Source organism: Rattus rattus, chromosome 1 (genome assembly GCF_011064425.1).
Source record: "Rattus rattus isolate New Zealand chromosome 1, Rrattus_CSIRO_v1, whole genome shotgun sequence".
In the NCBI taxonomy this organism is placed as follows: Eukaryota; Metazoa; Chordata; class Mammalia; order Rodentia; family Muridae; genus Rattus; species Rattus rattus.
Window position 1 is genome coordinate 153,484,644 of NC_046154.1, and position 23,059 is coordinate 153,507,702.

Consider the following 23,059-nt stretch of genomic DNA (forward strand, 5'->3'; position numbering starts at 1 on the left):
AGTAGGGTGGGGTGACCACTGTGGAGAGGACTTAGTGATGCCCTGATGACACTGGAGTATTACACAGCTGTGAACAGGAGCAAGGCTCTGACACCCCACAGTGTGGAGGGCCTATAGGTTGTATTTTACAATGTGTGCTCTGTGACGGGAACTGTGTGTGAAGGGACACTCAAGAGACAGGAAGTGGGTTCACAGGCTTGGAAGGGGGTGGGGTAGTTGCCACAGCATAAGGTGAAAATATCGGAGGTTATAAAATTGGACATTTAGTTGTAATCAGGCAATGCCTCACTTTGTAGCCCAGGCTGGCCTTGAACTCACAGTAATCCTCCTGCCACAACCTCACGAATGCTTCTGTGTAGTCTGGGGAGCTCTCTGCACATTGTACCCAGGCCCTGTGTTGTCCTTTCTCATGACTTACTGCCTGGTTCTGGTTTACTGCCTGGTTCTTTGTGGAAAGGGTCTGTGGAGCACAGAGCTGCACCCATCCGCCCACCCACCATCTGCTCTGCTGGGGACCACTGTGGTGTCACTTAAGCTGGGGCAGGAGGATAGCCTTAAGTTCCACCCATACTGGGCATCATGAGAGTTTGGGGACTGTCTGTCCACAGGCATCGCGAGGAGCCCCCACCCGTCCTCAGCCCTGCACTTCCCTGCCACGCCCATCCTGCCGCAGACAGCCTCCACCTACTTCCCCCACACTGCCATCCGGTACCCGCCACATCTCAACCCCCAGGACCCACTCAAGGATCTGGTGTCCCTGGCCTGCGACCCGGCCACCCAGCAGCCAGGACCGGTGAGTTTCATGGCTGCAAACACAAGACATGTCTGAGATGTGCAGCCTTTGAGCTGATGCAGGAGGGTTACTACAGGCTGGAGGCCTGCCTGGGCTGCATGGTAAAACCCAGTCAAGTGACAGAAGAGTGTGTGGGACTCGGGGCGCTGGACCTGGCTCTCAGGGAGAATTTGGGGGAAATAACTTTGGTTTGCCATGTAGCAGCGTGGAATGGACACAGAGATGCAGTGGATTGAAGCATAGGATGAGCTCCCAAGTGAGCCGAGTCCCATGGGTCCCTCCCCACGGCCAGACCCACACCTAGCATGTCCCAAGCCACAATGACCAACCGTGGGATCTGCAGTCATCAGGCCCCACCCAGCTATGGGTGCTAAAGTTGCCTTTCCACACAGTTTGTGCCCTGCCTAACCCCAGGAACTCGCCTCTCCCTGCCTCAGTTTCCACACCAGTTAAATAAATCAATCTACAATCTCCCAGTGAGGGGTTGGGAGCGTGGCCAGGGTGGAGCCCCTGTTTGGTTTACAACAGGACCTTTATAGATGCAAAGTCGTGTCCCTTCTCCCACCTTGGGTCTTTCTTGCGATCCACACCTCCTTTCTGACCCCACATAAGGTGTTCTCCCCTTTTCTGTCCCTGGTGGTGCAAGAACAATCCTGGTTCTTTCCCCCCGGCACCTAGGTTTTTCAGCCGCAGACAAGAGCTGATGGTTAAGATTGAGATATGTAGAGAATGGGGCATAGAGATACAGGATTGTCAGTCATCCCAGCACTCAGAGGGCTGAGACAGGAGGATAGCTGCAAGTTCAAGTCTAGCCTGGGCTACAAAGAGAGAGGCTCTGCCTCAGGAAAAAAAAAAAAATCAAAAGTCAGCTAGATGATAGATTCGTGCAGATATTCCACCCCACACTCTCCACGAGAGGAATCAATAAATAAAATGCCCTTAATTATTGATGGCGCCGTGTGCGGGATGCCGCCAGCCTGGCCGCAGTTGAACACCCTGAATTATTCACAGCTGGCCTTGATTATTAATATTTTATTTGTTGCCTCAGCCCAAGGCCAGTGCCCCACCTACCTCACCACCCAGGGACCACAGCCGGGATCCCCAGGTCGCCCAGAACCCAGGCTCTTGAAGAGGCCAGATTTGCCCTTGGGGGATGATGAGGGCTGCAGCCCTTAGGCCACTGCAGCTGGGTATGAAGGGAAGGCTGTGTGACTCCCAGGCAGCAGACACCCTCTCTGGGCCCCGTGCTCTGGTGCTAACGGGCTCTGGTCTCTCTCCTCCCCACAGCCTGCTCTCCGCCCGGCACGTCCCCTGCAAACAGTCCCTTTGTGGGATTAGGACGGAGGGATCCTCTTGCGGGACAGGTAGGGGCCGAGAGGCCGGCTGGGGGGTGGGGGGTGGGGCAGAGGGGCCGGCCTGGGGGGTCAGGGACAGCAGGCCTGCTGGCTACAGCCCTGGCAGGGACTCACAAGGAAGCCAGCCTCTCGCTCCCAACCCGGGCCTTGAGCCCCCCTGGGTGTGCGGTCTCCCTCCACCCTGTCTGCCACTGTATGGCTCCCACCCAACAGAGAACCCAACCTGGGAGCTGGGGCTCAGAGAGGAGAGGCAGCCAGCCCAGAGTCACACAGTACACTGCAGGCCAGGGCTTCTCTGTGCTCCCTACCCTCCTCTGGAAAGAGGCAGAGCAGAAAGGGAGGGTGATTGGGCAGAGTGCAGAGCAGGTAGAGTAGGAAGCTAGTGTTGGAGAAGAGGCTCAGAGAGGGAAGGCAAGTTGCCTGCCGGCGCCCAGCAGTGGTGGGACACCTCCATTCCCATGTTGGTCAGATGGTAGCGTGGGACCCTCTATAGCTGTCCAGGTTCCCATCTGTGGCTCATGGAGCCTTGAATGTGACCAGGGGCTTGGAATGTTCCTCAGGCCTCAGCCACCACCCTGGGAGCCTCCAAAGCCCAGCCCCCATTCCTGTAGTAGCTTGGCCAGCCCCTCACAAGGCTGGGAATGTTCTAGACCCACAAGCATAGCCTCAACCTCACTCCTTCCTCTCCTGCCCTGGCTAGCCCCAGCCTTCCTCTTGCTGAGCCAGAATCCAGTCCTGACAAACTGAGGTGATGAAGTCCCTAGGCTTCCTGGGTCAAGGGTTTCTGAGGTCAGCCATCCGCCACTGCTGCCTGAAGACAGCACAGTGACCCAGTGACCAGGCCTGGTCCGAGGAGGACCGAGCAGTGTCCTGGCTGGTGGGCCAGGGCGAGTTAGCCTCCGAATGCAGGCCTCATCCCCTGGCATAGTAAGGAGCCACACAAGGTTTTCGGGGGATGGAGCCCTGAGTGGGGACGGGTTGTGGAGTGGACAAGATCTGCACCCCCACCAGGGAAATCAGGAGGCTGCAGTGTGGGCTCTCCCCTCCTCCAGGCCTCCACTTCAGCTCTGGGCCTCGGCTCATTCCGCCCTGTCAGCACTTCCTGGCTGTCTACTTTGTTATTCCTGGCTCGGCCTCCCTGCAGCCGGGTTCCCCCATTTGCCCTCCCCCCATCTGAAAACCGACCATACTCCACCACCACCCCCAGGTCCCTGATTCCCAAGCACACAAATACCCCCGGGGTCTGAGGCTCCAGCCCCCTCTCGCTACCTAGGATGCCAGCGCCACGGTCCAGCTCAGGGCAGGGTCACACCCCACCCTGTCTGGTTGCTAGTGGAAACCAGACATGAGGTAAGGGATGCAGGAGGGGCTTGAACTTAGCTGAGGGCGGGGCTGGGAGAGGCACTGCAGGCCCCGCCTCCTTTGGAGGCAGCCCCACCCCCAACCCCTGCCTGCACTCTCAGGCACCAGGCTAGACAGGACTCCTCGGACAGTGCTCCACTGACACCCCAGGAGTCTTGGAAGGGAACCAGACTAGGTTGCATCCAAGCTGGTCTTGTCCACTCTCTGAGACCAGCCAGGAACTTCCTAGCTGGGGCAGGGGCATAATTGATGGGAAGACAAGGCCAGTATGTATAGGCTGTCATCCTGGCACTAGGGAAACTGAGGCAAGAGGAAGAAAGGCTCAAGGCCATCCTGGCCACATAGTGAGTTCTAGGCTAGCCCAGTATATTACTGAACTAGGATCAGAGCTGCCCCCACACGTGCTTTCTCATGCTCAGGGCCAGAGTCAAGTTAGCAAAGACGGCCCTCAGCCACAACAGTCCCTGACGCCACATGGAATGTATTCACATGTCTGTGACATCATGCAGGATGTACTTACTCTAAGTCCCTTGATGTCACATGGGACAGACTTAACACTAACTGGAAGTGGCATATCTCCTTTTTGCCACTGTTTTTGCTGGTCTCCTCTGTTTTGCCAGGCAGCCTTGTACAGAGGTGACAGGAGGACATAGCCCAGCATCACACCTGGACCCAGGAGTCCACACGCTGTGGGGGAGAGAAAGAGACAGTCGCTCTCCTGATACCCAATTTCTTTCTCTCTCCCTCTCTCTCCCTCTCTCCCAATCTCTGTGGACCATGCAGTCCTGGTACCTGGGGTAGCGGAGGTTGCCTTCCCACACCTCCTTCATCGCCGGTGGAGTCCCAGGGTGACAGTCCCAGCCTGCATTTTTGGTGGAAAATTAGACGAGTGAGAAGTCCCCTGCCAACTCCCAGCTCAATGGCAATGACAGGAGGAGAAAGGACAAAAGACAAACAAGAAACAAAACCCTTCCCAACCAAGATGAAAACACATGGGAGCTCTGGGTCTCTGTGGCACCTACTGCTGATGGCCGACTGGCTGCCCGCAGCTCTTCTGCGCCCGGAAGACCCTGCCATCACCCACAGACCAGGCCTGGGCAGAATGGATGGGGTGGGCCACCCAGCCAGGCCACCTCTCCCCAAACCCCTGCTGCCTGCCACCAACGCCAGCCTCGGGGACCTCTGGCTCTCCCCACCGACAGTGTTTGCCAAAGACAGGAGGCTGGAGGTGGATGGACGGCACGGTGGGCACCATCCACGGTGGGCAGAAGAGGCGCGTGGGAGCCGCCCAGCGCTGGCCCTGCTGGGGACAGACATGCCACACAGGTACTTCGGGATCCCCGGGAGGGTCCCGCGTCCAGCCTCCATCCGGGCCCTCTGGCCCCTCTCTCCTTGCGGACCTCATTTGGAAGGACACATCTCTCTATGCAATTTGTCCCCACCCCACCCCGGCATGAGAGGCCACACAGCTCCCGACCCTCCGGCCTCCTCTCGCACATGGAAAGTATCAGCACTTTGAGAAACAGAGGTGGGGGAACCGGGGGGCCCCCCACGCCGAGGCCCCTGGAGGCGGGAGGTGCCGCGATCTAAGTGCCTAGCCCCTCCACCCACCCGCCGTCCACCTCGTCCACTGGGGACACAGAGTGGCCAGGGCACCCCCACCCTCGTCTCTGTGTACCGTAGCTCATCACCGCGCACCCTCCAAGCTAGAGAGATGGGACCCCAGGGCGGTAGAGCTGGGTGTCCCGAAACCCAGGCTGGGGCTATGCGCCGTCCCCTACACTTCTGCCAGTGCCTTACTTCCTGGAGACCCACCCTGGGGTACCCCACTGCAGGGGGATACCCCCTTTGCACTTTGACCCTCCTGATGATGTGGGGCCCAGCACAGGGACCAAGAAGGCTGGTGGAAGTGCACTGGGACCCCAGGTGGGAGGGCTGTGGGGGTGATGGGGTGACAGGGCGGACTGATGGCCAGAGTCCCCCATCTGCTATGTGTGCTTCACTGACTAAAAACACTAAGACGGGGGCGGGGGGCGAGGGCCATACCCCAACCCCAGCTCTGCGGCACCCACCTGGGGCCCTATCTTGGATGGCCCACTCTGGGAGGGGATGTTGGGTGTTTTAAGGTCACTGAACCTACAAAGGCCCCTCCTCCCCGGCCACCCATCTTGGCCCCATCATACCTGGCACTGTCATGTCCCCTCCTGCGGAGGCCATGGGCCATCACCCCAGCAGAGCCCCCAGGGCCAGGCCCCACCCACCTGCTGCCCTCCCTGGGACACTTGTAAGTACAAAGCTCCCCAAGACTTCCCCAGCCTTTGAGGCCTCAAACCCCCACCATCTGTCTGTCTGTCCTCAGGGACCCTCCAGAAGGGGGACCATTGGGACACCACGGAGGCCACTGTTCAGATGGGGCTCAGGCCAGTGGGTAGACCTGGCAAGTCCCCTCTGATCCCCCCAAGTCAGCCAGCTGGGTCCCCCAGGGGTCAGGACAGAACCAACTATTTACCTAACTGCATGGTGCTTAAGGCCCCGCGACACCCAAGAGCCCCCTTCCTGCGCCGGGCTGCTGTGTGCATGACAGATCCGCCTACCCACCCACTCCCCTCACCGCCTCTACAAAAAAAAGGAAAGAAAAAAAAAGGATACACACACACACAACCCCCCCATATATATATATATATCCTTACCAAAAAAAAAAATCCATTATTTCCAAATTTGCACGAACTTTTTACCACAACATGTGCCTTGCTCTCCCGAGGACAAGTATTAACTTTTAATAATATCCGCGCACACAGACGCATGCCCTGCACGCATAGTTACAAACAGACAAGCAATTACATGAAATAAAAAATAAAATTCAAAAGGGTGGTACTTCTATTTGTGAAGAAAAGGAAAGTCAAACGAAAGCAAGATTCTTTTTTTTTTTAAATAAAAGGAAGAAGGCTGGGCATGGTGGCGCACGCCTGTGATCCTAGCCCTTGGGAGGCTGAGGCAGGAGGATTGCTGTGAGTTCCAGGTCAAGCCTGGGCTACAGAGCGAGACGTTGCCTCAAGAAAAGGGAAGGGGCGGGGACCAAAACAGAAACAAAGAAAAACACTATTAAGGAAGTCACAATTGGTCAGGCTTTGTGATCCCCACCCGCAGCCCTGACCCCACCTCACCCCACGGTGGGGAACTGGAGTCGCCCTGGTGCTTGTTCCCTGAGCCCCCCAACCCTCCGCCTCAGCCTCAGGGCCAGCCTGAGGCTGTCCCTCCCCAAATCCCCTCCTCTGTCTTCCAGCCAACTCTCGAAGCTGAATATATGCAATATCCGTCCGTCTGTCAGGGTGGAGCTCAGCTGTGGGGAGTCCCGGGGGGGGGGACACACAGCTGGCCCTTCCCAAGTCTGTGATATCAGTTTTTCTTTTTTGGTTTTACTGTTTATAGTTGCCTTTGGGTTTTTGTCCTTCTGTTTTTCTGTCTTCTGTTAAATCTGCTCTTAAAGTTCACCAAAGCTAAGACAGTTTTGCCAGGGGTTTTAGCGGGACAGACAGAAGTCCAGGCTCCAAGCCATCCCCTTGCCTCTTCCTGCCCCCACCCCCACCCCCACCAGTTCGCCAGTCGCCCCACTCAGCCCTGAGTGTTTGTCGCTGGCAGAGAGGTCATGGCAGGCTCAGCCCTGATTGGGGAACCCGGGTGGGTGGGACCACCGCCCTGCCCACCTCACCTGCACTGTGTGTCACTTGTAGGCCTGGCTGACTTACAGCTTTCAGACCATTAACGCGGGTAGTGGTGAGGACAGTGGACAGAGCGCCCCCCCCCCATTTCTCAGAAAAATCTCCGGTTCCCACCCAGGGACTCCACACTGGTCCGACAGATTTTTGTTTTTGTTTTTTGATTTTCCTGTGTATGAAACCTAACATTTTTCAAAACATCCTCTCCTCAAGCTACCATCCCTTACCCAGCCCCAAACCGGGCATCGGCGCCTTGGTGAAACCCCACAGCCGGCTGCTTTGGGGTATAGCCTGCGACTGTGTTTCCCAGGTGAGGACCAGCACATGTCTGAGGTCCTGAGCCCAGAAATCTTGGAATCAGGAATACCCAGTGTGGTGGGAATGACACCAGAAAAGTGGTGCCCGCTCGCCCCCGCCCCATCCCTCGGGGGTGACCCGGCCATGCTGCACTACAATGTGGGCAGGCAAGACTCCCCCAGGCCACCAGCAAATGCCCCACTCTCGGGGCCATGGCGCCCGCCGCGGTTGGGCTGTGCTGCATTTGTACATACACGCACATTTAGTTTGCAGTTAATCCCTGCAGCGCTGACACAATAGCTTCCTCCCTCCGTTTAGTTTGCCCTGAGACCCCTGAGTGGCCCTTGCTCCTCCGGGGTACTGGGTTCGAGATCCAGCCACTTAATTTCCCCACCGATTGTTTTGTTTTGATATTTTAGAGACAGGAAGGTCTCCCCAGGCTGGCCTCCAACTCGTGGCAATTCTCCTGCCTCTGTTTCTTAGTTGTTCTGACGACAGGCGTGCACCACCACTCCTGACTTCCTGCCCAAACCTCATATCCTACTTGTTAATAGCTGTCTTCTCCCTCTGCCATCTATCCAGCGCTAAGTATTCCAGAGCGCTCAGCTTGGGACTGTCGCCCATGGCAGGGCCCAGGTGAGAGGACTGGCAGCGAGTCCCCAGATCTTGTAGCCATGATACCAAACAGTCATTTCCCGATCAGTGCCTCACACATCTATCCAATGGTGCAGTTTTGGGGTCCTCCCCCGCCCCCTCAGTCCCCACCCCTGATCCCCTCAGATGTGGGACAGGAAACAGCAGGTGCACTGGGCGGGAGGAAGGCATGCACCCCCAAGCCACCACCCCTCCCCCAGCACCCAGCCTCACTACCCCAACTTGGGGTACCCAGCTGGATACTCCCAAAATGTCACACCCCATCCAACCTCAGATCTTATGCAGTCATCTTTCCCCCTCTCCCCCGCAACCAAAGCCCACTCGGGTCTGAGGGTCCCAGCATAGACCCTGAGTGCCCTGCAGTGCCTGACAAGCATGGGTTTGAGGGACTAGACAGGGCGCAGTGCAGGTGCTCATGGGTTTCAGGGAGTGGAAGGGGATCTTTTTTTCTCCGTTGCTCTTCTCCCTAGCTGTTCCTTGTTTCCTGGGTGTTTTCCTGCAGAGATCTTTTGGGTTTATTTTGAGATTTTTTTTCCTCCCATTCAGCCACTTTGTATTTTACTCCTGGGTCCATGCACCTCTGGTCTTCAGCTTTTCCTAACTGCGCTTGCGTGGTCTGCGGCAACCTCTGCCCCCTGCTCCCAGAGCGAATGGGGTCTGTATGGGGAGCAGAGGCACCCCAGGCCCTTCCTGCTCCACAGCCCCCACCCACAGCATACTCCACTCATAACCGTATATTACAAACTCATTTTGGTTTCTGGCTTTTTGTTTTGTTTTGTGGACCCGCCTGAGCACCGTTGACTGCCTGCTGTTCTGTTTCTCCCTATGCAAACAAACGAAAACAAACAGTGAGGGGGTCCATAAAAGATTCAATAAAAGGCAAAAAAAATAAATAAATAAATGAAAGAAAAATGTATAAAAATTAAATACGCCTAATCTTGGTTCCTCTGGGTCCTTCCTTTCTGTGTGTCTGTGAAGCGCTCCAGTCAGATCAGGAAAGGGGAGGCCGCCACCAGGCCTAAGGCCTTTGCACAGGCTGTGCCTTCTGCCCTGCCCATGGGCGCTGGCCTGTGTTGACAACCCAAGCCCACCAGGTGGCCCCTCCTGCTGTGGGGCACACTGCCTAGGCTTGGGAAAGGCAGACTCTCCTCCGTGGGCCAGCACCCTGGACTCTGTCCCAGCATGAGCCATGGGAACTGCATGGTCGGCTCAGGCCTGTCTGGGGGCAGGAGGATCAGGAGTTCAAGATCCTCTTTGGATTCATGGGGAACTTGAGGCCAGCCTGGCTGTCGTGAGACCAAGTCTCAAAATAAGAAAGAACCCAACTCCCTTACCGAGAGTGAAGAGCTGGGGTCTCCTTACCTTAGCTCTGTGGGCGGGGCTGGAGAGAAAATATCCCAGGACCCTGACCCCAGATATCACAGAGGTTAGACCATCTTCCCAGTGCCCCACAGCATTACAGAGGAGCAGAGCCCTCTAAGACCATAACCTTTATGAGGGCCAACTAGACGCCTCTGTGCACAGCCTGGGCCCAGGCCCAGCTCTCAGTGGCAAGGACCCCTGCTCCATCCAGACAAAGGGTCTACAGCATTAGGGGCCTTTATTAAGGGAAGGTGCTGGGAGGTGACCCTGCCCTCTGGTGGTCATTGCTGGAACTGTCTGCCAAACACAGCCTGCCCTGGAGGACTTGTCCTCACAGAGAACCGAGTGACCATAGGGCAGAGTCAAGACAGAGAAGAGACTCTGGCTGAAAGAGCTTGGACCACGGGGTGTCTCTCCTCCAAGGCACCAGCACATAGCACAGAGGGTGGAAAGCCACCAAGAGCAGCACTGGGGCTCAGAGACGTAGGGGACAGTTAGGTGACACCAGGAACGTGCCTGGAGAGGGGCACATTGGACATGAGAAAGGATGCAGGAAGGCAGATGAACAGGAGTGGATACCAGGCCAGTGGTGAGTGTGTCAGTGGGGGGTGTCAGTGGGGGGGTGTCAGTGGGGGGGTGTCAGTGGAGGAGTGGGGGGGGTGAGTGTGGCATAGGCAAGGCTGGCCTCCTCATTGGAGGGCAGTTTTAGATCCAGATGACACCAGTCTGGTTTCAGGCGGTGGCTGCAGCTTGATGGAGCCCCCCAGGCAACAGGAGGCTTTCTTTACAAGGCTGTTTTCTTGTCTCTCTCATCGTCTGAGAACTCCTCCTCCAGGTCCAAGCCTTCATTGCTCTGTCCACCCTTCCTGCCCACCTTCTGCTTCTTCTTGTCTGCTTTACTGTAGGGTTAAGGTGCCACAGTGAGAGATGGCCACTGCTCATCAAGCCATCTTGTCAGGCTATGTGACGACAGGCTCGGGGCTGCAGTGACCTCAGGATGACCCCACAGAAAAGAAATGTTCAATGGAAAGAAAAGAATGAATGGGTGGATGGATAGGTGGGTGGGTGGATGGATGGATGGATGGGTGGATGGGTGGGTGGGTGGGGGGGTGGGTGGGTGGATGGATGGGTGGGGGTGGGTGGGTGAATGGGGGAATGGGTGGGTGGAAGGATGGGTGGATGGATGGGTGATGGGTGGATGGATAGGTGTAAGTGGGTGGGTGGATGGGTGGGTTGGTGGGTGGATGGGTGGGTGGGTGGATGGGTGGGTGGGTGGGTGGGTGGATGATTGGAGATGGATGTGGATGGATGGATGGATGGATGGATGGATGGATGGATGGATGGGTGGATGGATGGATGGGTGGTGGATGGATGGATGGATGGGTGGGTGGATGGATGGGTGGATGGATGGTGGATGGATGGATGGATGGGTGGATGGATGGGTGGGTGGATGGTGGGTGGGTGGGGTAGGATGGGTGGGTGGATGGATGGTGGATGGGTGGGTGGATGGGTGGATGGATGGCTGGATGGGTGGGTGAGTGGATGGATGGGTGGGTGGATGGATAGGTGGGTGAGTGGATGGATGGGTGGGTGGTGGATGGATGGGGTGGGAGGATGGGTGTGGGTGGATGGGTGGATGGATGGGTGGGTGGATGGATGGATGGATGGATGGGTGGATGGATGGGTGGATGGGGATGGATGGATGGATGGATGGATGGATGGATGGATGGATGGATGGGTGGATGGATGGATGGAGTGGATGGAAGGATGGATGGAAGGATGGATGGATGGGTGGGTGGATGGGTGGATGGGTGGGGTTGGATGGATGGGTGGATGGGTGGGTGGGTGGATGGATGGATGGGTGGGTGGATGGGTAGGGATGGATGGATGGATGGGTGGGTGGATGGATGGGTGGGTGGATGGATGGGTGGGTGGATGGATGGGTGGGTGGGTGAGTGGATGGATGGGTGAGTGGGTGGGTGGATGGATGGGTGGGTGGATGGGTGGATCACTTATGATAGAGTGATAACAATGGTGTACAGGAAACCATGCTTCATCACAGGTCGGGCAGCTCTGTTCTCTGCAGGTCTGGTTATAGGTGACCCCAGCCTGTCCTCAGCCCTTCCTTCCTCAGGTCCCTCTCAGGTTTACAGGACACAGCTGTATCTCCAGCTGCCTGTCCCCCACACTCACCCACTTTTATCTCCCAGATCCAGAATCTGCATGAGAGATTCCCACACAGAGCCCAGCTGCCCGCCCCGCCAGGCACTGCCACCGCCCCCAACGGGGCCTGTCTGTACTGTCTGGGGTAATCACCCACGGGGTACCTTGGCTTTGAGTTCTGATTCACAATGTGGTCCATTCTGAATGTAGCCTCTTCATCCTCTGCTCTGCACACATAGAAAGAAAGATTGGTATAAGAGCTGTTCTCTGCCTCAGTATCCCCAACTGAGGTCATGAACTCCAAGAACCAGAAGGGATCAAGAGGGCAGCAAAGTAAGGTGACCTCCAGGCTGAGCAGGGAGGGAGCACCTCGGGGTGGGAGGTTACAGGAGGCCCTGAGTAGGGCAGGGGCAGGACCTCACCTGTCTTTGGAGCACCACACACGATTAACCAGCATGAGGATGAAGACTATAAACAGGAAGCCCACTACAGCAGCCAGGCCCACCAGCCAGGGCTTCAGGCGGCGCTCTGAAGCTGCGAAGGACAGGACAAATCAGAGACAAAAAACGAAGGGTCTGCAGGGAGAAGGTGAGCTGCAGGAGAAGTGGGTTCTGCGGGGGGATGGGGGGAGAAGGGTCTGTGAGGAGAGGAGGGGTCTGCGTGAGAGAGGGAGGGCGTTAACGGAAAGGGGTGGGCCTTGGAGGGCGGGGCTTAGAAAAGGAGTAAAGAGGCGGGACTCAGGAAGAACGTCCACTAATAGCTGACAGGGGCTCAAGGGGCGGGGTTGTGAAAAGGCCGGGACATCCCAAAGACGCTGAGCTCCTAGAGGGTGAGGTTCTCAGAGAAAGTAACTGGGTGGGGTGGGGGTGGGTAGCTAAGTGGGGCCTCGAAGGAACTCAGAGGACCCGCTGGAAAAGGGCAGTGGTCTCAGCTTACAGCATTGAGGGACAGGAGAGAAGGGTGTCAGATAGAAGCGGTCACTGTAGAGCACTCAACCCCTCCACACTTCCTCTTTTCCTGCACACTTTTCCTTGCCTCAGTTCCTCCTCATGGGAAATGAGGCGAGGATCTGCCCCAGATCCTAACACCCACCCAGCACGGGCTCCGCACCCCAGTCCTACCCTGCTGGGCCTCAGCGGGAGTCAGAAACAGTGTAGCCAGCAGCAGCAGCCTGCCCAGGGTGTCCATGACCAGCGAGCTTCATACAGGTCGATGTTCAACTGCGGGTGTGAGCTATTCAGAGCTCGGGTGGGGTTAAGACAGGGTGGTTGGGAGGGGGGGGTGAGGAACCTGCAACCTGTGGCCCGGCCTCCCATGCCTGCTTGGCTAAGCATCAGACCCCTGCAGCCTCAGAGGGCAGAGTCTGCAGCTAGTTTAATATTAACCTGGATTGTCTCTTCCCCCGTGCCTTGCACCCCTTCCTGGAGACCAGCAGCCCTGGGGACAACCAGCCCCAGGTGACATGTCCTCAGTATCCTCTTGCAAGAAGTCAGGCTGCGGGGTTGGGGATTTAGCTCAGTGGTAGAGCACTTGCCTAGCAAGCACAAGGCCCTGGGTTCGGTCCCCAGCTCCGGAAAAAAAAAAAAAAAAAAAAAAAAAGAAGTCAGGCTGCATAGATGTGACATCCATGCCTTCATGTGCACACAACCAAGTGTGACAGTCAGGCTTGGTGACTGGGACAAGCCTGGCAGCTGTGTGTCTGGTAAGTTAGCCCAGCAAGGTGGGTGCGGCTCTGTGAGCAGCACCAGGATGTAGCGGGCACCAGGCTCCCAGAAGGGGGACCCTCAATGCAGTGGCAGAGCCACCTGCCTGCAGAACACACAGACACCTCAACATACGCAGACAGGGCACAGGCTTCTGCCCTCAACCTCCGGCCTCAAGCTGATTAGATATGGAGCCCCACCTGGGCAAAGGAGGACCCCACCCAAGGTGTCCCGGGCGCAGTCACACAGCCTGCTCACGTGAAAGAGACAGTAAGGAGATAGGCATTGATATCCTCATATGCCTGTCATTCCCACACACCAGAAGCCTGAGGCAGGAGGATGGCTAGATCCAGGCCTAGCCTGGGCTCCACAGCAAGACCCCGTCTCAGAAATAAAAGTGTGTGCTGAGACTGCAGCTTGGAGGCGGTGCAGTCTCCCAGCATGCATGAGGCCCTGGGTTCCATCCCCAGCACCCCAGAAACTAGAATGCTGTCAGCCCAGCATTCAGAGGTGGAGGCAGGAGAAAGAAGAGTTCAAGGTCATCCTCGTCTACATGCCAAGTTTGAGGCCAGCCTCACACCGTTTGGAAAAAGGTTTTGCCTTCTTTTTTCTGGTTTTGGTGTTTGAGACAGGGTCTCTCTGTGTAGCCCTAGCTATCCTGGAACTTACTTGGTAGACCAGGCTATCTTTGAACTCAGAGAGATACTCCTGCCTCTCCCTCCTGAGGGCTGGGATTAAAGATGCCACCGGGAACCCAACCAGGCATGCCTATATTAAGCTCTTACTGTATACTCATGGAGTCCTATGCTGAGACATTCAGCCCAGGTGGGATGTCAGGAGCACAGACTGACAGGCTCACCAGCTGAGGTTGGGGAGGCCCCTTGGAGGGGACCTACCCTACATGGCTCCTTTTGTTCCATAGCCCAGGCTGGCCTGGAATGTGCCATCCTCCTGCCTCAGCCTCCTGAATGCTGAGGCTGACAGGCCACTAATGCTCGGTTGCTCCACGCTGTGTGCGACAAGGTCCCTGAGCCGAGAGACCTTTGCACAGCCATTTCTCGGTGGCCTGCCTCAGTTTCCAGTCTGCTACTGGGCTCATGGACAGGAGGGTTTTGTGGGAGGGTGTGAGATGGGGCTGAGACAAGGAGGTCACAGGCACTAAAATAGTCAGGTAGGCTTTTAATTTGTATGTAAATCTGGTCTCACTCTTTTCTCCAGACACAAAAGGCGTCTGTGTGAGGAATTACCCATAAGGAAAAAAATGGTGCAGGCAACGTCTCTGAGTTCCAGAACACCCAAGGCTGTTACACCTGTCTTCAAAAACCAAAAAAGAGAAACAGAAAGAAGGAAACAAAAAAAGGAAAATGTCAGGGCCTCGGACTGACCCAGCCTTGCAGAAGACCCTTGTCTCTGTCCTCAGTATCATAGAAGCCAGGTAGAGTGGCCCAGACCTGGCATTCTAGCATCCAGGAGGTAGTGACTGGAGGATCAGGAGTTCAAGGTCATCCTCTGCTATATACCAAGTTCAAGGCTTGTCTGGGCCACATGAGAACCTGTCTCAAAATCTTAATAAAGTGGAAGGACAGGTTGCAACCAGAACACTCCAGCCGAGGCAGGGGAGTTTTGAGTTTCAGCCTGGCCAAACCCGGTGTTGTACGACAGACATGTCACATGCACAGGTGGCCCAACTGCGGCAGAGGGAACTGCCCAGCCCACCAGCGTCACAGGTACTGCTCCTCCAGGTTAGTCCAGCCTCCAAAAGTTGGTTTGCACCGGCGGGTCCTTGAAGGCAATGGAGGTGCGGCGAGGGGCATAGGCAGGGTCCTCCTCCCCACGCCAGGCCAGGGCCAGCTGAAGATCCAGCTCTTCCAGGTCCTCCGCGGCCAAGCTGGCCCGCAGCTCTCGGGGACCTTCCTCCTGGTCAGGCTTAGGGCCAAAGGCCCAGTCTGCACGGACAAGTGGCTGGTGAGGGAGTGACTGGCCACCTGGAACCGTGACCAAGCCCACCCCTTGGCCTGACCTTGGCCACGCCCACCCTCAGCCGGGAGCTCCATCCCATGCCACGCCACTCGTGAACCCAGCCCAGGAAAGATTCGACGGAAGGGTGGCTCACCAGCCAGGTCATGAGCTAGATCTTTGATGAGGTGACCAACAATGGCGTAGGCCACGGCCACCACCAGGATGGCGGCCATCAGCAGATACAGGGCATAGCGAGGCAGGCGGATGGTGTCCAGCGCGGGCGGCCGGTATTCCTCATACATCGGAGGGGCTGGGCTCCAGTCCTCTGCCTCTCTTTCATCCAATGATCCTGCCATAGCTGGGACACCTTCAACAGAAGCCTGAGGGAGGTGACCCACACACGGGAGTATTAGGGGATGAGCTAAAAGGATTAGGACGGCTCCTCCAGGCCATCTGTTGGGATCAGTGGCGAATCTCTGGTCCCCTCAGCAGAAGTGACGCTTATATCCACACTGACCCTGGAGGCTTTGGAGGCCAAAACTCTCTGCCCAGGCGCAGGCCAGGCAGGGTGCTCACCTGTGCAAAGAAGACTCTGGGGCAACCGGGACCCTGGTACTCTCGGGGAGCATGCAGGGGGCTCCTGCCGCTATGGCCGACCAAACCATGGAGGGGCAGAGTGAGGACTGTGCAGGTTGGACAGGGCTGGGTGGGATCCATGGGTAACTGCAGGCAGAACGAACTGTGCTCAAGGGCGTCCCCTAGTGGCCACTATGGGGAAGGATGGTGAAGAGGGTAGGGGTAGGTGGGTGCAATGGCCTCTTGCAGGGCCTTAGGAGGGAGCCCTGGGAAGTTCTAGGAGCAACAGGAGCCAGAAGAGGGCAGCCTGAGTATGCCGTGAGAGACGGGATTCAAACCCCATTTCTGAGGGTGGTTCAGCGGTATGGTTGTCCCGGCTCTGGTCTGGTAGATTTCCTCACAGCAAGGGGTTGGTCATCACAGGACAGCTAAGCCCACATACACTGCCTCTGGCTTCAAGGGTTCAGTCATCCCATATAAGCCCAGCATTCAGGGGCAGCAGGGCACTGTAGGGCACGAACACCAGATGGTGGTCTTTGCAATCTGTAACATGAGTTTCATGCCCCAAGAATCTCAGGCAGAGGAGAGAGAAAGACAAGACTGGAGGCGGAGAGAGGGCTAGGCTAAGGGTCAGACCAAGAAAAAGCAAAGCCAGGGGTCAGGGAGGGGTCATGCTCCCAGGAGGCGGAGGATCAGCCAGGTCAGATGGTGTCAGGGAAGGTAGGAAAGGATGACGGGGAGAAATGGGAGGCAAGGACATTTGAGTCTGGAGTGAGTGAAAACTTAAGTGAGGAGACTTGGCAACCTCACTGTGCTGAGCACAAAGTGACCAGCCAGGAAGAGTGGCACCCAGGAGACTAAGGCAAGAAGATTGCCATGAATTTGGCTAGCCTGGGCTACACATTGCACCCTCCAATTAAAAAAAAAAATTAAGCTAAACATGATTCTCACCTGCTATCAAAGGCAGTGAGGGAGACCAAGATTCATCTTTGCTACACATCAGGTTGGAGTTCAAGGCCAGCCTGGGCTACACAAGACCCAGCCTGGAGAGGAACAAAGACCAAGAGCTAGCTCATTGGTCAGAGCACTGGATGCTCTTGCACCCAGGTTTGATTCCCAGGGCCCACATGTCTAAAGAGCATACATAGGGCTAGCTCAGTCTAAGGTTCTCATCATGCAACTGTGAGGACCTGAACTCACATCCTGCAATCTATGGAAAAGCCAGGCCTGGTGGCCATAAGTGTAACCTCAGCACTGGGGTGACTGAGACAGGAGGATGATCTTGGTAAGTGATTCAGCAAGCTCTTGAGAGAGATGTCTCAGGTAAGTAAAGTGAACAAAACTAGTCCATCAAAAGTGCCCAGGTGTCACCGATGCTGACCGACCGCTGGCCCTCAGCAGGTCAGCCATAGTGGCTACCAGACTCAAAAACGGACGCATACATGCTGGCCACACCCCCTTCCTGGGAAGAGCACAGAAGGCGTGGGAGGGCAGGGGCCACTGGGCAGGTGACATCATGTGCATGGGTATGACACCTGAGTCCCAGACCTTGGACGCTGGCACATATGGCTGTGGGCTGCTGGGTTCTGTGTCAAAAACACTTATGGAAGAGATGGACGGGGTCCGGGGAACTGTGTGCCCCAGCTAACGTGGAATTGTGGGCGCCTGGATGGGAATCCACAATAAGGACTCTTAGCTGTACCACTGAGCCCCTTTCTCTGTGCCCCACCAAAGGCCATGCCCCTGTCCCCACAAAGCAGGAGTCAGCACTTGTGAGAAATAACTTATTTTATTCATGCAGCACCCTGGAACTGGCTTGTGCTCCCTGCTTGACCCAGATGTGAGGTGCACCCCCCCACGCCTGACCCCTATGGACTCAGAACCATCACCCCTGCCCCAGGCCCCACAACTTTCCCCACAGCTTCCTGAGCTGAGTCATTCCTAATGCCCGCAAGCTTCTGCACTGCCATCTGTGCTGGTGTGGAGGGCGCGAGGGACAGAATCACAGAGCAGACAGCATGGGGTGGCACTGCCCACCAGCACCCAGCAGGGCAGGAACACAGAGTGGGAAGCAAGGCCCCTCCCTTGGCTACTTGCTCCCTAATCTAGATGGGAGGCACAGCCAGCAGAGGGCCACACAGTCCATGTGGCCAGGGCCGTGGTGGGCGGGGGAGGCAGCCCCAGAGCACAGGACAGGTGATAGTCCCAGCAGGTGACCAGGTGCCGGGCAGAGTCCTGGGTGCTGCTGGGTGAGCCGGGTGCCATGTCAGGGCGGTGGCCTCAGGCGCTCGAGCCCGTCTGCGTACTGGAAGTCCTGGCCATTTTCATACTCGTACATGTCCAGTGCTACCTCGCAGCTCTCCCGCACCACTCGCTCAGGGTCCGTGATGTACTCCCGCAGTGCAGCCAGGCAAGCAGGCCTGGCGATGGCACCCAGGGCCTCTGCGCACTCATGTCGTACCATGGGGCTCTCAGTGGTCCGTGCCAATGTGGCTGCCAGTTCAGACACGGCTGCTTCGTGCTGCAGCTGACCTAGCACATAGCCCACCTCGTGTCGGAAGAGCGCACTGCCACACTTCAGGCCTGTGAGGCAAGGGCCGAGAAAACAGGGTAAGGACAGGCAGGCAGGAAAGGGTGGGCGTGTGGACTCCAGATGCCCAGGGCCAGCCCCCCAGGGTCTGTGTGGAGCACCTGGATGGGGAGAAGGTGGCCCCTGGGAGTCAAAGCTGCCCCTCAGGCTGCACAAGAGACCACCCAGGTCTGGGGCTAGGGTTCAACCTCACCTTCAGCCAGGGCCAAGGCAGCCTCCTTGCCACCCACATTGCGCAGGGCAAACATGGCACGGTAACGCTCGAAGAGTGGCTGCGCCTCATCCAGCAGGGTCTCCCGCAGCCGCCCCACATCACCTTCTGCCGCAGGGGGTGCAGGGTCTACTGAGAGGTAGGGTCCTGCACATGTGGCCTCCCCCGGGTGCTGCTGTAGCCACTCTAGACGCCTAACAGCGAGCTGGCACGTCTCAGCCACCTGCAAGTGGCAGAGAGAGGGAGCTATGGTTCCTATGTGGAGGGCACGTCTTGCCAGTCATTGTCCTCACAGGCTTATGGCTAAGCCAGGTGGAGTGGCCTTAGGCTGGACACAGACCAAAGAGTGGCATGAGTGGGCACTGGGGAGACCTGGGGGACACAGGCAGTCTGTGCAAAGGTCCCGGGGCTGGACATCGCAGGAAAAGCAAGGAAGAAGGCAGGGGACAGACTCGTGCCTGGGAGCCCATACATTAGGACTGAGGCAGAGAGCAGAGGGGAGCCCAGCAGGTACAATACGCATAGCCCGCCCTCACACACTGAAGTATTACTCTGCCGTGAAAAGGAGGAGTGAGGCTCCGACAGCGTAGCATAGATCAACCTTTGGAACATGGTGCTCAGTGAGACACAGGACATAAAAGACTACACAATGCAGACTCCATGACTGGAATGTACAGAACGGGGGTACAAGGGTAGATTTTTGGGTGCAGGGTGGGTAAGGGGAGCACATGAGGCTCTGCCCACCTTCCCTGACCTCACCCCTCCATCTCTAGAGCAACCTTTGTCAGGAGCTTGTCCTGGCAGAGATGGACCAGTCAGAGTTTCCTCACCTCAACCACTGGGTCGGTGGAATACTGCTTCAGGAGGCCTAGAACTTCCGGGTTACCAATCGCCCCCAGTGCTTCCCCTGAGGAGACAAATCAGTAGGAAGGAGCTTGCGCGATGCCCAGCACCTCAGTGCTCCCTCAGGCCACAGCTGGGCCTACAGTCTCTGAGCTGGCCTGCTGGGCCTAAAGCCATCCACCCCAGACGGTGCCGGGGTGGAGTTGAGAAGTCATCACTAGACAAAGCAAACAGACTTTGGGCCAAGAGGGACAGAGTGTGCCAAGGCCCTGAAGCCAGGAACGGGTTGGCATGGAAGTCAGCTCAGAAGCCCAACCTCTGCTGTTGGACGTGGATGGTTGCTCTGTTTGCCACCCACAGCCCTGTGTAGGGCTCCCATCTTCCGCAGGACCTCCCTGAAGCTGCACCCAGCCGTGTCCCAGGGATAGAAATGAACACACCACTGGGCTGCTCTTACTCACCTGCCTCATGACGCACCATGGGCTCCTGGTTCCTGTCCTGCAGGACAGACACCAGCACAGGGATGGCTCGTGGGTCCCTCATCTGGCCCAGGCAGTAGGCTAGCTCGTGCTTCAGAAGGGCAGAGCTGTCCCCAAAGCCTCGGCTGATCCAGGAGATAGCATCGGGGCCACCAAGTCCCCGCAGGGTAAACAGGGCACGGAAGCGGGCCTGCAGGGGCTGCGTGGAGTCCACTAGGGCTTTCCCTATGGCCTCTACCTCCTGTTCTGTTACCATGGCAAGCCTCCCAGCGGGTCCAGGTCCTCAGCAGTAAAAACCTGCTGTAGAAAAAGGAGAGAGGTTGGGGATTTAGCTCAGTGGTAGAGCACTTGCCTAGCAAGCGCAAGGCCCTGGGTTCGGTCCCCAGCTCCGAAAGAAAAGAAAAAAAAAAAAGAAAAAGAAAAAGAAAAAGGAGAAGACCCAGGCTGGAGAGATGGCTCAGTGGTTAAGAGCACCCAACTACTCTGAGTTCAATTCCCAGCAACCACATGGTGGCTCACAACCATCTGTAAAGAGATCTGATGCCCTCTTCTGGTGCATCTGAAGACAGCTACAGTGTACTTATATGTAATAAATGAATAAATCTTAAAGAAAAAAAAAAAAAGGAGAAGACCCATGCTATGGAACACACCTACATAACTGCCGTTCCAGCCCCAGGGCTAAGGCAGAAGGATCCCTGAGTTCCAGTCCACAGAACTTTCTCCATATCCACCACCCTCCACCAAGGTGTGTGTGGGGGTGGGGGTGAGCAGAGCACTCTTCAAGGCCATCTTGGTTTTTGGCATCGGCTTCACAATCCAGAGCGGCCCATGGTTTTTGCAGTTCAAGTAAGTTACTTTCTGTCTCTGGGCCTCAGGTTCAATGGCTTCTCCCCTATGTATCTGCCACAAGCTCCACACATTGCCCAGAGAGGCACGAACAGAAGTCAGGCCCTGGGCATGCAGACCTAGCCCTGAATCATGCTCCCATTGGGAGGGACCCCCCCCCAACCAGTGACCTCCCCTCCTGGACTCAACCCTGAAACTGAGAACGCATTCCTTCAGGACAGCTCGGATGATCTAGAAACTCTGTCAGTTGTAAAATGGATCTCATCCCTGCCTAAAGTGACCTCTCAACACCTTACTACTGGGGCTTCCCTGTAGCCCTCAAATCCCATTGGGATACACTTCGTCCTTCCTCTATTCCCTCTGAACTTCTTCCTGTTCCTGACTTTGCACAGCTTTTACCCTGTGCGTGGCCCCACGCAGGATAGCACACCCACATGACAGGTGTTTTCTTTCGCGGATGAATTAAGTGGAACCAGACGTACAAGAGGGCGCGACCCTGTCAGCCAGCTAAACACTAGTAAAGACGACGGCAGACGCATGCATAACACACTGGACTAACAGGTTGTGGTAAGCTGGAAGGCATTCTGGGCTCTAGTGTCATCCGCGGGCCCTGGGTTTAATGAGGCAGGTATGACTGCCTCACCATGGACCCCATAAGACAGTCACACCTTGAAAAGGAATTAATCAACAAACATGAAGCAGGTCCACGGGAACTGGCAGCCACTGTGCGGCAGTAAGACCACCTCCCAGGGTTGGGGATTTAGCTCAGTGGTAGCGCAAGGCCCTGGGTTCCGTCCTCAGCTCCGGGGGAAAAAAAAAAAAAAAAAGACCACCTCCCGATTTACCTATATCAACAACAGAGGAGACCAAATATCTTGTGGGTCCAAGAGTGCGGCCCATTAGAAGTATGGGGCTTCCCTCTAATTCAAAAAGGCTCCAGGGCTGGGCAGGCCCGAGAAGAGGAGGCTGACCAGGAAGATAACCGGTCCCAGGAGATCTTGTCCCCAAATACTTAGGCTGAGTGATTACGCGCGGGCCGGGCCTGCACGAAGCCCAGCATCTGGCAAGCCCCTCACAGGCGGCAAACCTGAGCACCGGGTAGGAAGAGGCTAGAGTTCGGGGCCATTCGTAGTTACACAGTGTGTTGGAGGCTAGCCTGGGCTACATGATACCCTGTGTCAAATACGCAAGTAAAAAATGGCAAAGTCGTCCAATTCCCTTCGGAAACCCTGACGGTGCCCTGACGTCCCCACACCGCAATCCCTGCGCGCCCCGGCAGCGAGTACCTCAGAACGGAAGCTCCCCGAAGGCACTTCCGGCACTGCTTACCCTGCTTTCGACTATAAGGACTGGTCACTGAGCTCTGGTCACTCGGGACAGATAGAAGCGGGTCGCGGCCACAGCGCCGAGAACAAGTCAGCTGACGAACCTCGCGCACCGTCCGCTGGGCGCCGCCATCTTGGTGGCCACGTGATCAGGCGGGGCGGAACCATCGCCGCGATTAGGGGTGTTCAAACACAGAGCGATACGGCAGCGACGCCTCGTGACTGTCCTAAAAGCCGGAGAAGCGACTTCCGGTCTTCCTCCGGAAGAAGTCTTTCCGACTTTCCCCCATAGAGAAAAGAAAATGGTATTATCCTATTCAAAGAGCAACAGCGACGATCCCTACAGAACGTGCGCAGGTTCTAATGGGCGTGGCGGTGTTCTAGAAGGCGGCCGCCAGAGGTCTGTGGGACCAAAACAAATGGAGAAAAAGAAATAAAATAGGAGTTCTGGGGCTGGAGAGTGGCTCAGTGGTTAGAGCACAGACTGGGGCTGGGGATTTAGCTCAGTGGTAGAGCGCTTGCCTAGGAAGCGCAAGGCCCTGGGTTCGGTCCCCAGCTCCGGAAAAAAAAAAAAAAAAAAAAAGAGCACAGACTGCTCTTCCAGAGGTCCTGAGTTCAAATCCCAACGACCACACATGGTAGCTCACAACCATCTGTAATAGGATCTGATGCCGCCCTCTTCTGGTGTGTCTGAGGACAGCTACAGTGTACTCACATATATATTAAAAAAAACAAGAGGTTGGGGATTTAGCTTAGTGGTAGAGCGCTTGCCTAGGCCCTGGGTTCAGTTCTGAGCTCCGGAGTTCTGAGCAATCTCAGCAGTGA

General features: G+C 56.5%; 4 protein-coding genes across 8 annotated transcripts in view; 1 reads left to right on the forward strand and 3 right to left on the reverse strand.

Annotated features, from left to right (window-relative positions):
• Positions 1–6,376, forward strand: part of Nfic (nuclear factor I C) — a 31,706-nt gene extending 25,330 nt beyond the window's left edge. For 2 of the 3 annotated variants that reach the window (XM_032907217.1, XM_032907216.1), the window contains exons 8-10: positions 609–793; positions 2,081–2,157; positions 4,294–6,376. In XM_032907217.1, the coding sequence (XP_032763108.1) occupies positions 609–793; positions 2,081–2,131 (236 nt within the window). In that variant the 3' untranslated portion in view covers positions 2,132–2,157; positions 4,294–6,376. The remainder of the gene's footprint in view (positions 1–608; positions 794–2,080; positions 2,158–4,293) is intronic. The other variant, XM_032907218.1, reaches the window with a different exon arrangement.
• A 3,384-nt stretch (positions 6,377–9,760) lies between these two features.
• Positions 9,761–12,952, reverse strand: Smim24 (small integral membrane protein 24). The gene is made up of 4 exons (XM_032907219.1): positions 12,824–12,952; positions 12,125–12,236; positions 11,867–11,929; positions 9,761–10,438 (listed from the first exon to the last, which is right to left on the reverse strand). The coding sequence occupies exons 1-4, from the start codon at positions 12,888–12,890 to the stop codon at positions 10,324–10,326; spliced, it is 357 nt and encodes a 118-aa protein (XP_032763110.1). The 5' UTR covers positions 12,891–12,952; the 3' UTR covers positions 9,761–10,323.
• Positions 12,953–14,564: 1,612 nt separating this feature from the next.
• LOC116889857 lies at positions 14,565–16,759 on the reverse strand. Its single transcript, XM_032890684.1, has 2 exons — positions 15,519–16,759; positions 14,565–15,351 (listed from the first exon to the last, which is right to left on the reverse strand). Exons 1-2 carry the CDS (start codon positions 15,718–15,720, stop codon positions 15,149–15,151), a joined length of 405 nt encoding a protein of 134 aa, XP_032746575.1. The 5' UTR covers positions 15,721–16,759; the 3' UTR covers positions 14,565–15,148.
• Positions 16,760–17,710: 951 nt separating this feature from the next.
• On the reverse strand, positions 17,711–22,398 carry Dohh (deoxyhypusine hydroxylase). 3 transcript variants are annotated; one of them, XM_032907232.1, is made up of 5 exons: positions 22,239–22,398; positions 20,046–20,360; positions 19,572–19,648; positions 18,724–18,964; positions 17,711–18,523 (listed from the first exon to the last, which is right to left on the reverse strand). In XM_032907232.1, exons 2-5 carry the CDS (start codon positions 20,317–20,319, stop codon positions 18,207–18,209), a joined length of 909 nt encoding a protein of 302 aa, XP_032763123.1. In that variant the 5' UTR covers positions 20,320–20,360; positions 22,239–22,398; the 3' UTR covers positions 17,711–18,206. The 3 variants fall into 3 exon arrangements, with proteins under 3 accessions (XP_032763123.1, XP_032763120.1, XP_032763127.1); XM_032907229.1 differs by having other exon boundaries at positions 20,046–20,363; XM_032907236.1 differs by lacking the exon at positions 22,239–22,398 and adding an exon at positions 20,714–21,559 and having other exon boundaries at positions 20,046–20,363.
• Positions 22,399–23,059: the final 661 nt, after the last annotated feature.

Bases quoted from the DNA above. Each gene is read 5' to 3' on its own strand.
- LOC116889857 (XM_032890684.1), bottom strand. From the start codon at position 15,720: ATGGCAGGATCATTGGATGAAAGAGAGGCAGAGGACTGGAGCCCAGCC. The intron at 15,352-15,518 runs GTGAGCCACCCT...TTGTCCGTGCAG, and splicing joins TCTAGCTCATGACCTGGCTG to ACTGGGCCTTTGGCCCTAAG.
- Dohh (XM_032907232.1), bottom strand. From the start codon at position 20,319: ATGGTAACAGAACAGGAGGTAGAGGCCATAGGGAAAGCCCTAGTGGAC. The intron at 18,965-19,571 runs GTGAGGAAACTC...TGCCACTTGCAG, and splicing joins CCACCGACCCAGTGGTTGAG to GTGGCTGAGACGTGCCAGCT. The intron at 18,524-18,723 runs GTGAGGTTGAAC...CTTGCCTCACAG, and splicing joins TGCCTTGGCCCTGGCTGAAG to GCCTGAAGTGTGGCAGTGCG.
- Smim24 (XM_032907219.1), bottom strand. From the start codon at position 12,890: ATGGACACCCTGGGCAGGCTGCTGCTGCTGGCTACACTGTTTCTGACT. The intron at 12,237-12,823 runs GTAGGACTGGGG...TGTCCTTCGCAG, and splicing joins TCCCGCTGAGGCCCAGCAGG to CTTCAGAGCGCCGCCTGAAG. The intron at 10,439-11,866 runs GTACCCCGTGGG...TTAACCCTACAG, and splicing joins AATCAGAACTCAAAGCCAAG to TAAAGCAGACAAGAAGAAGC.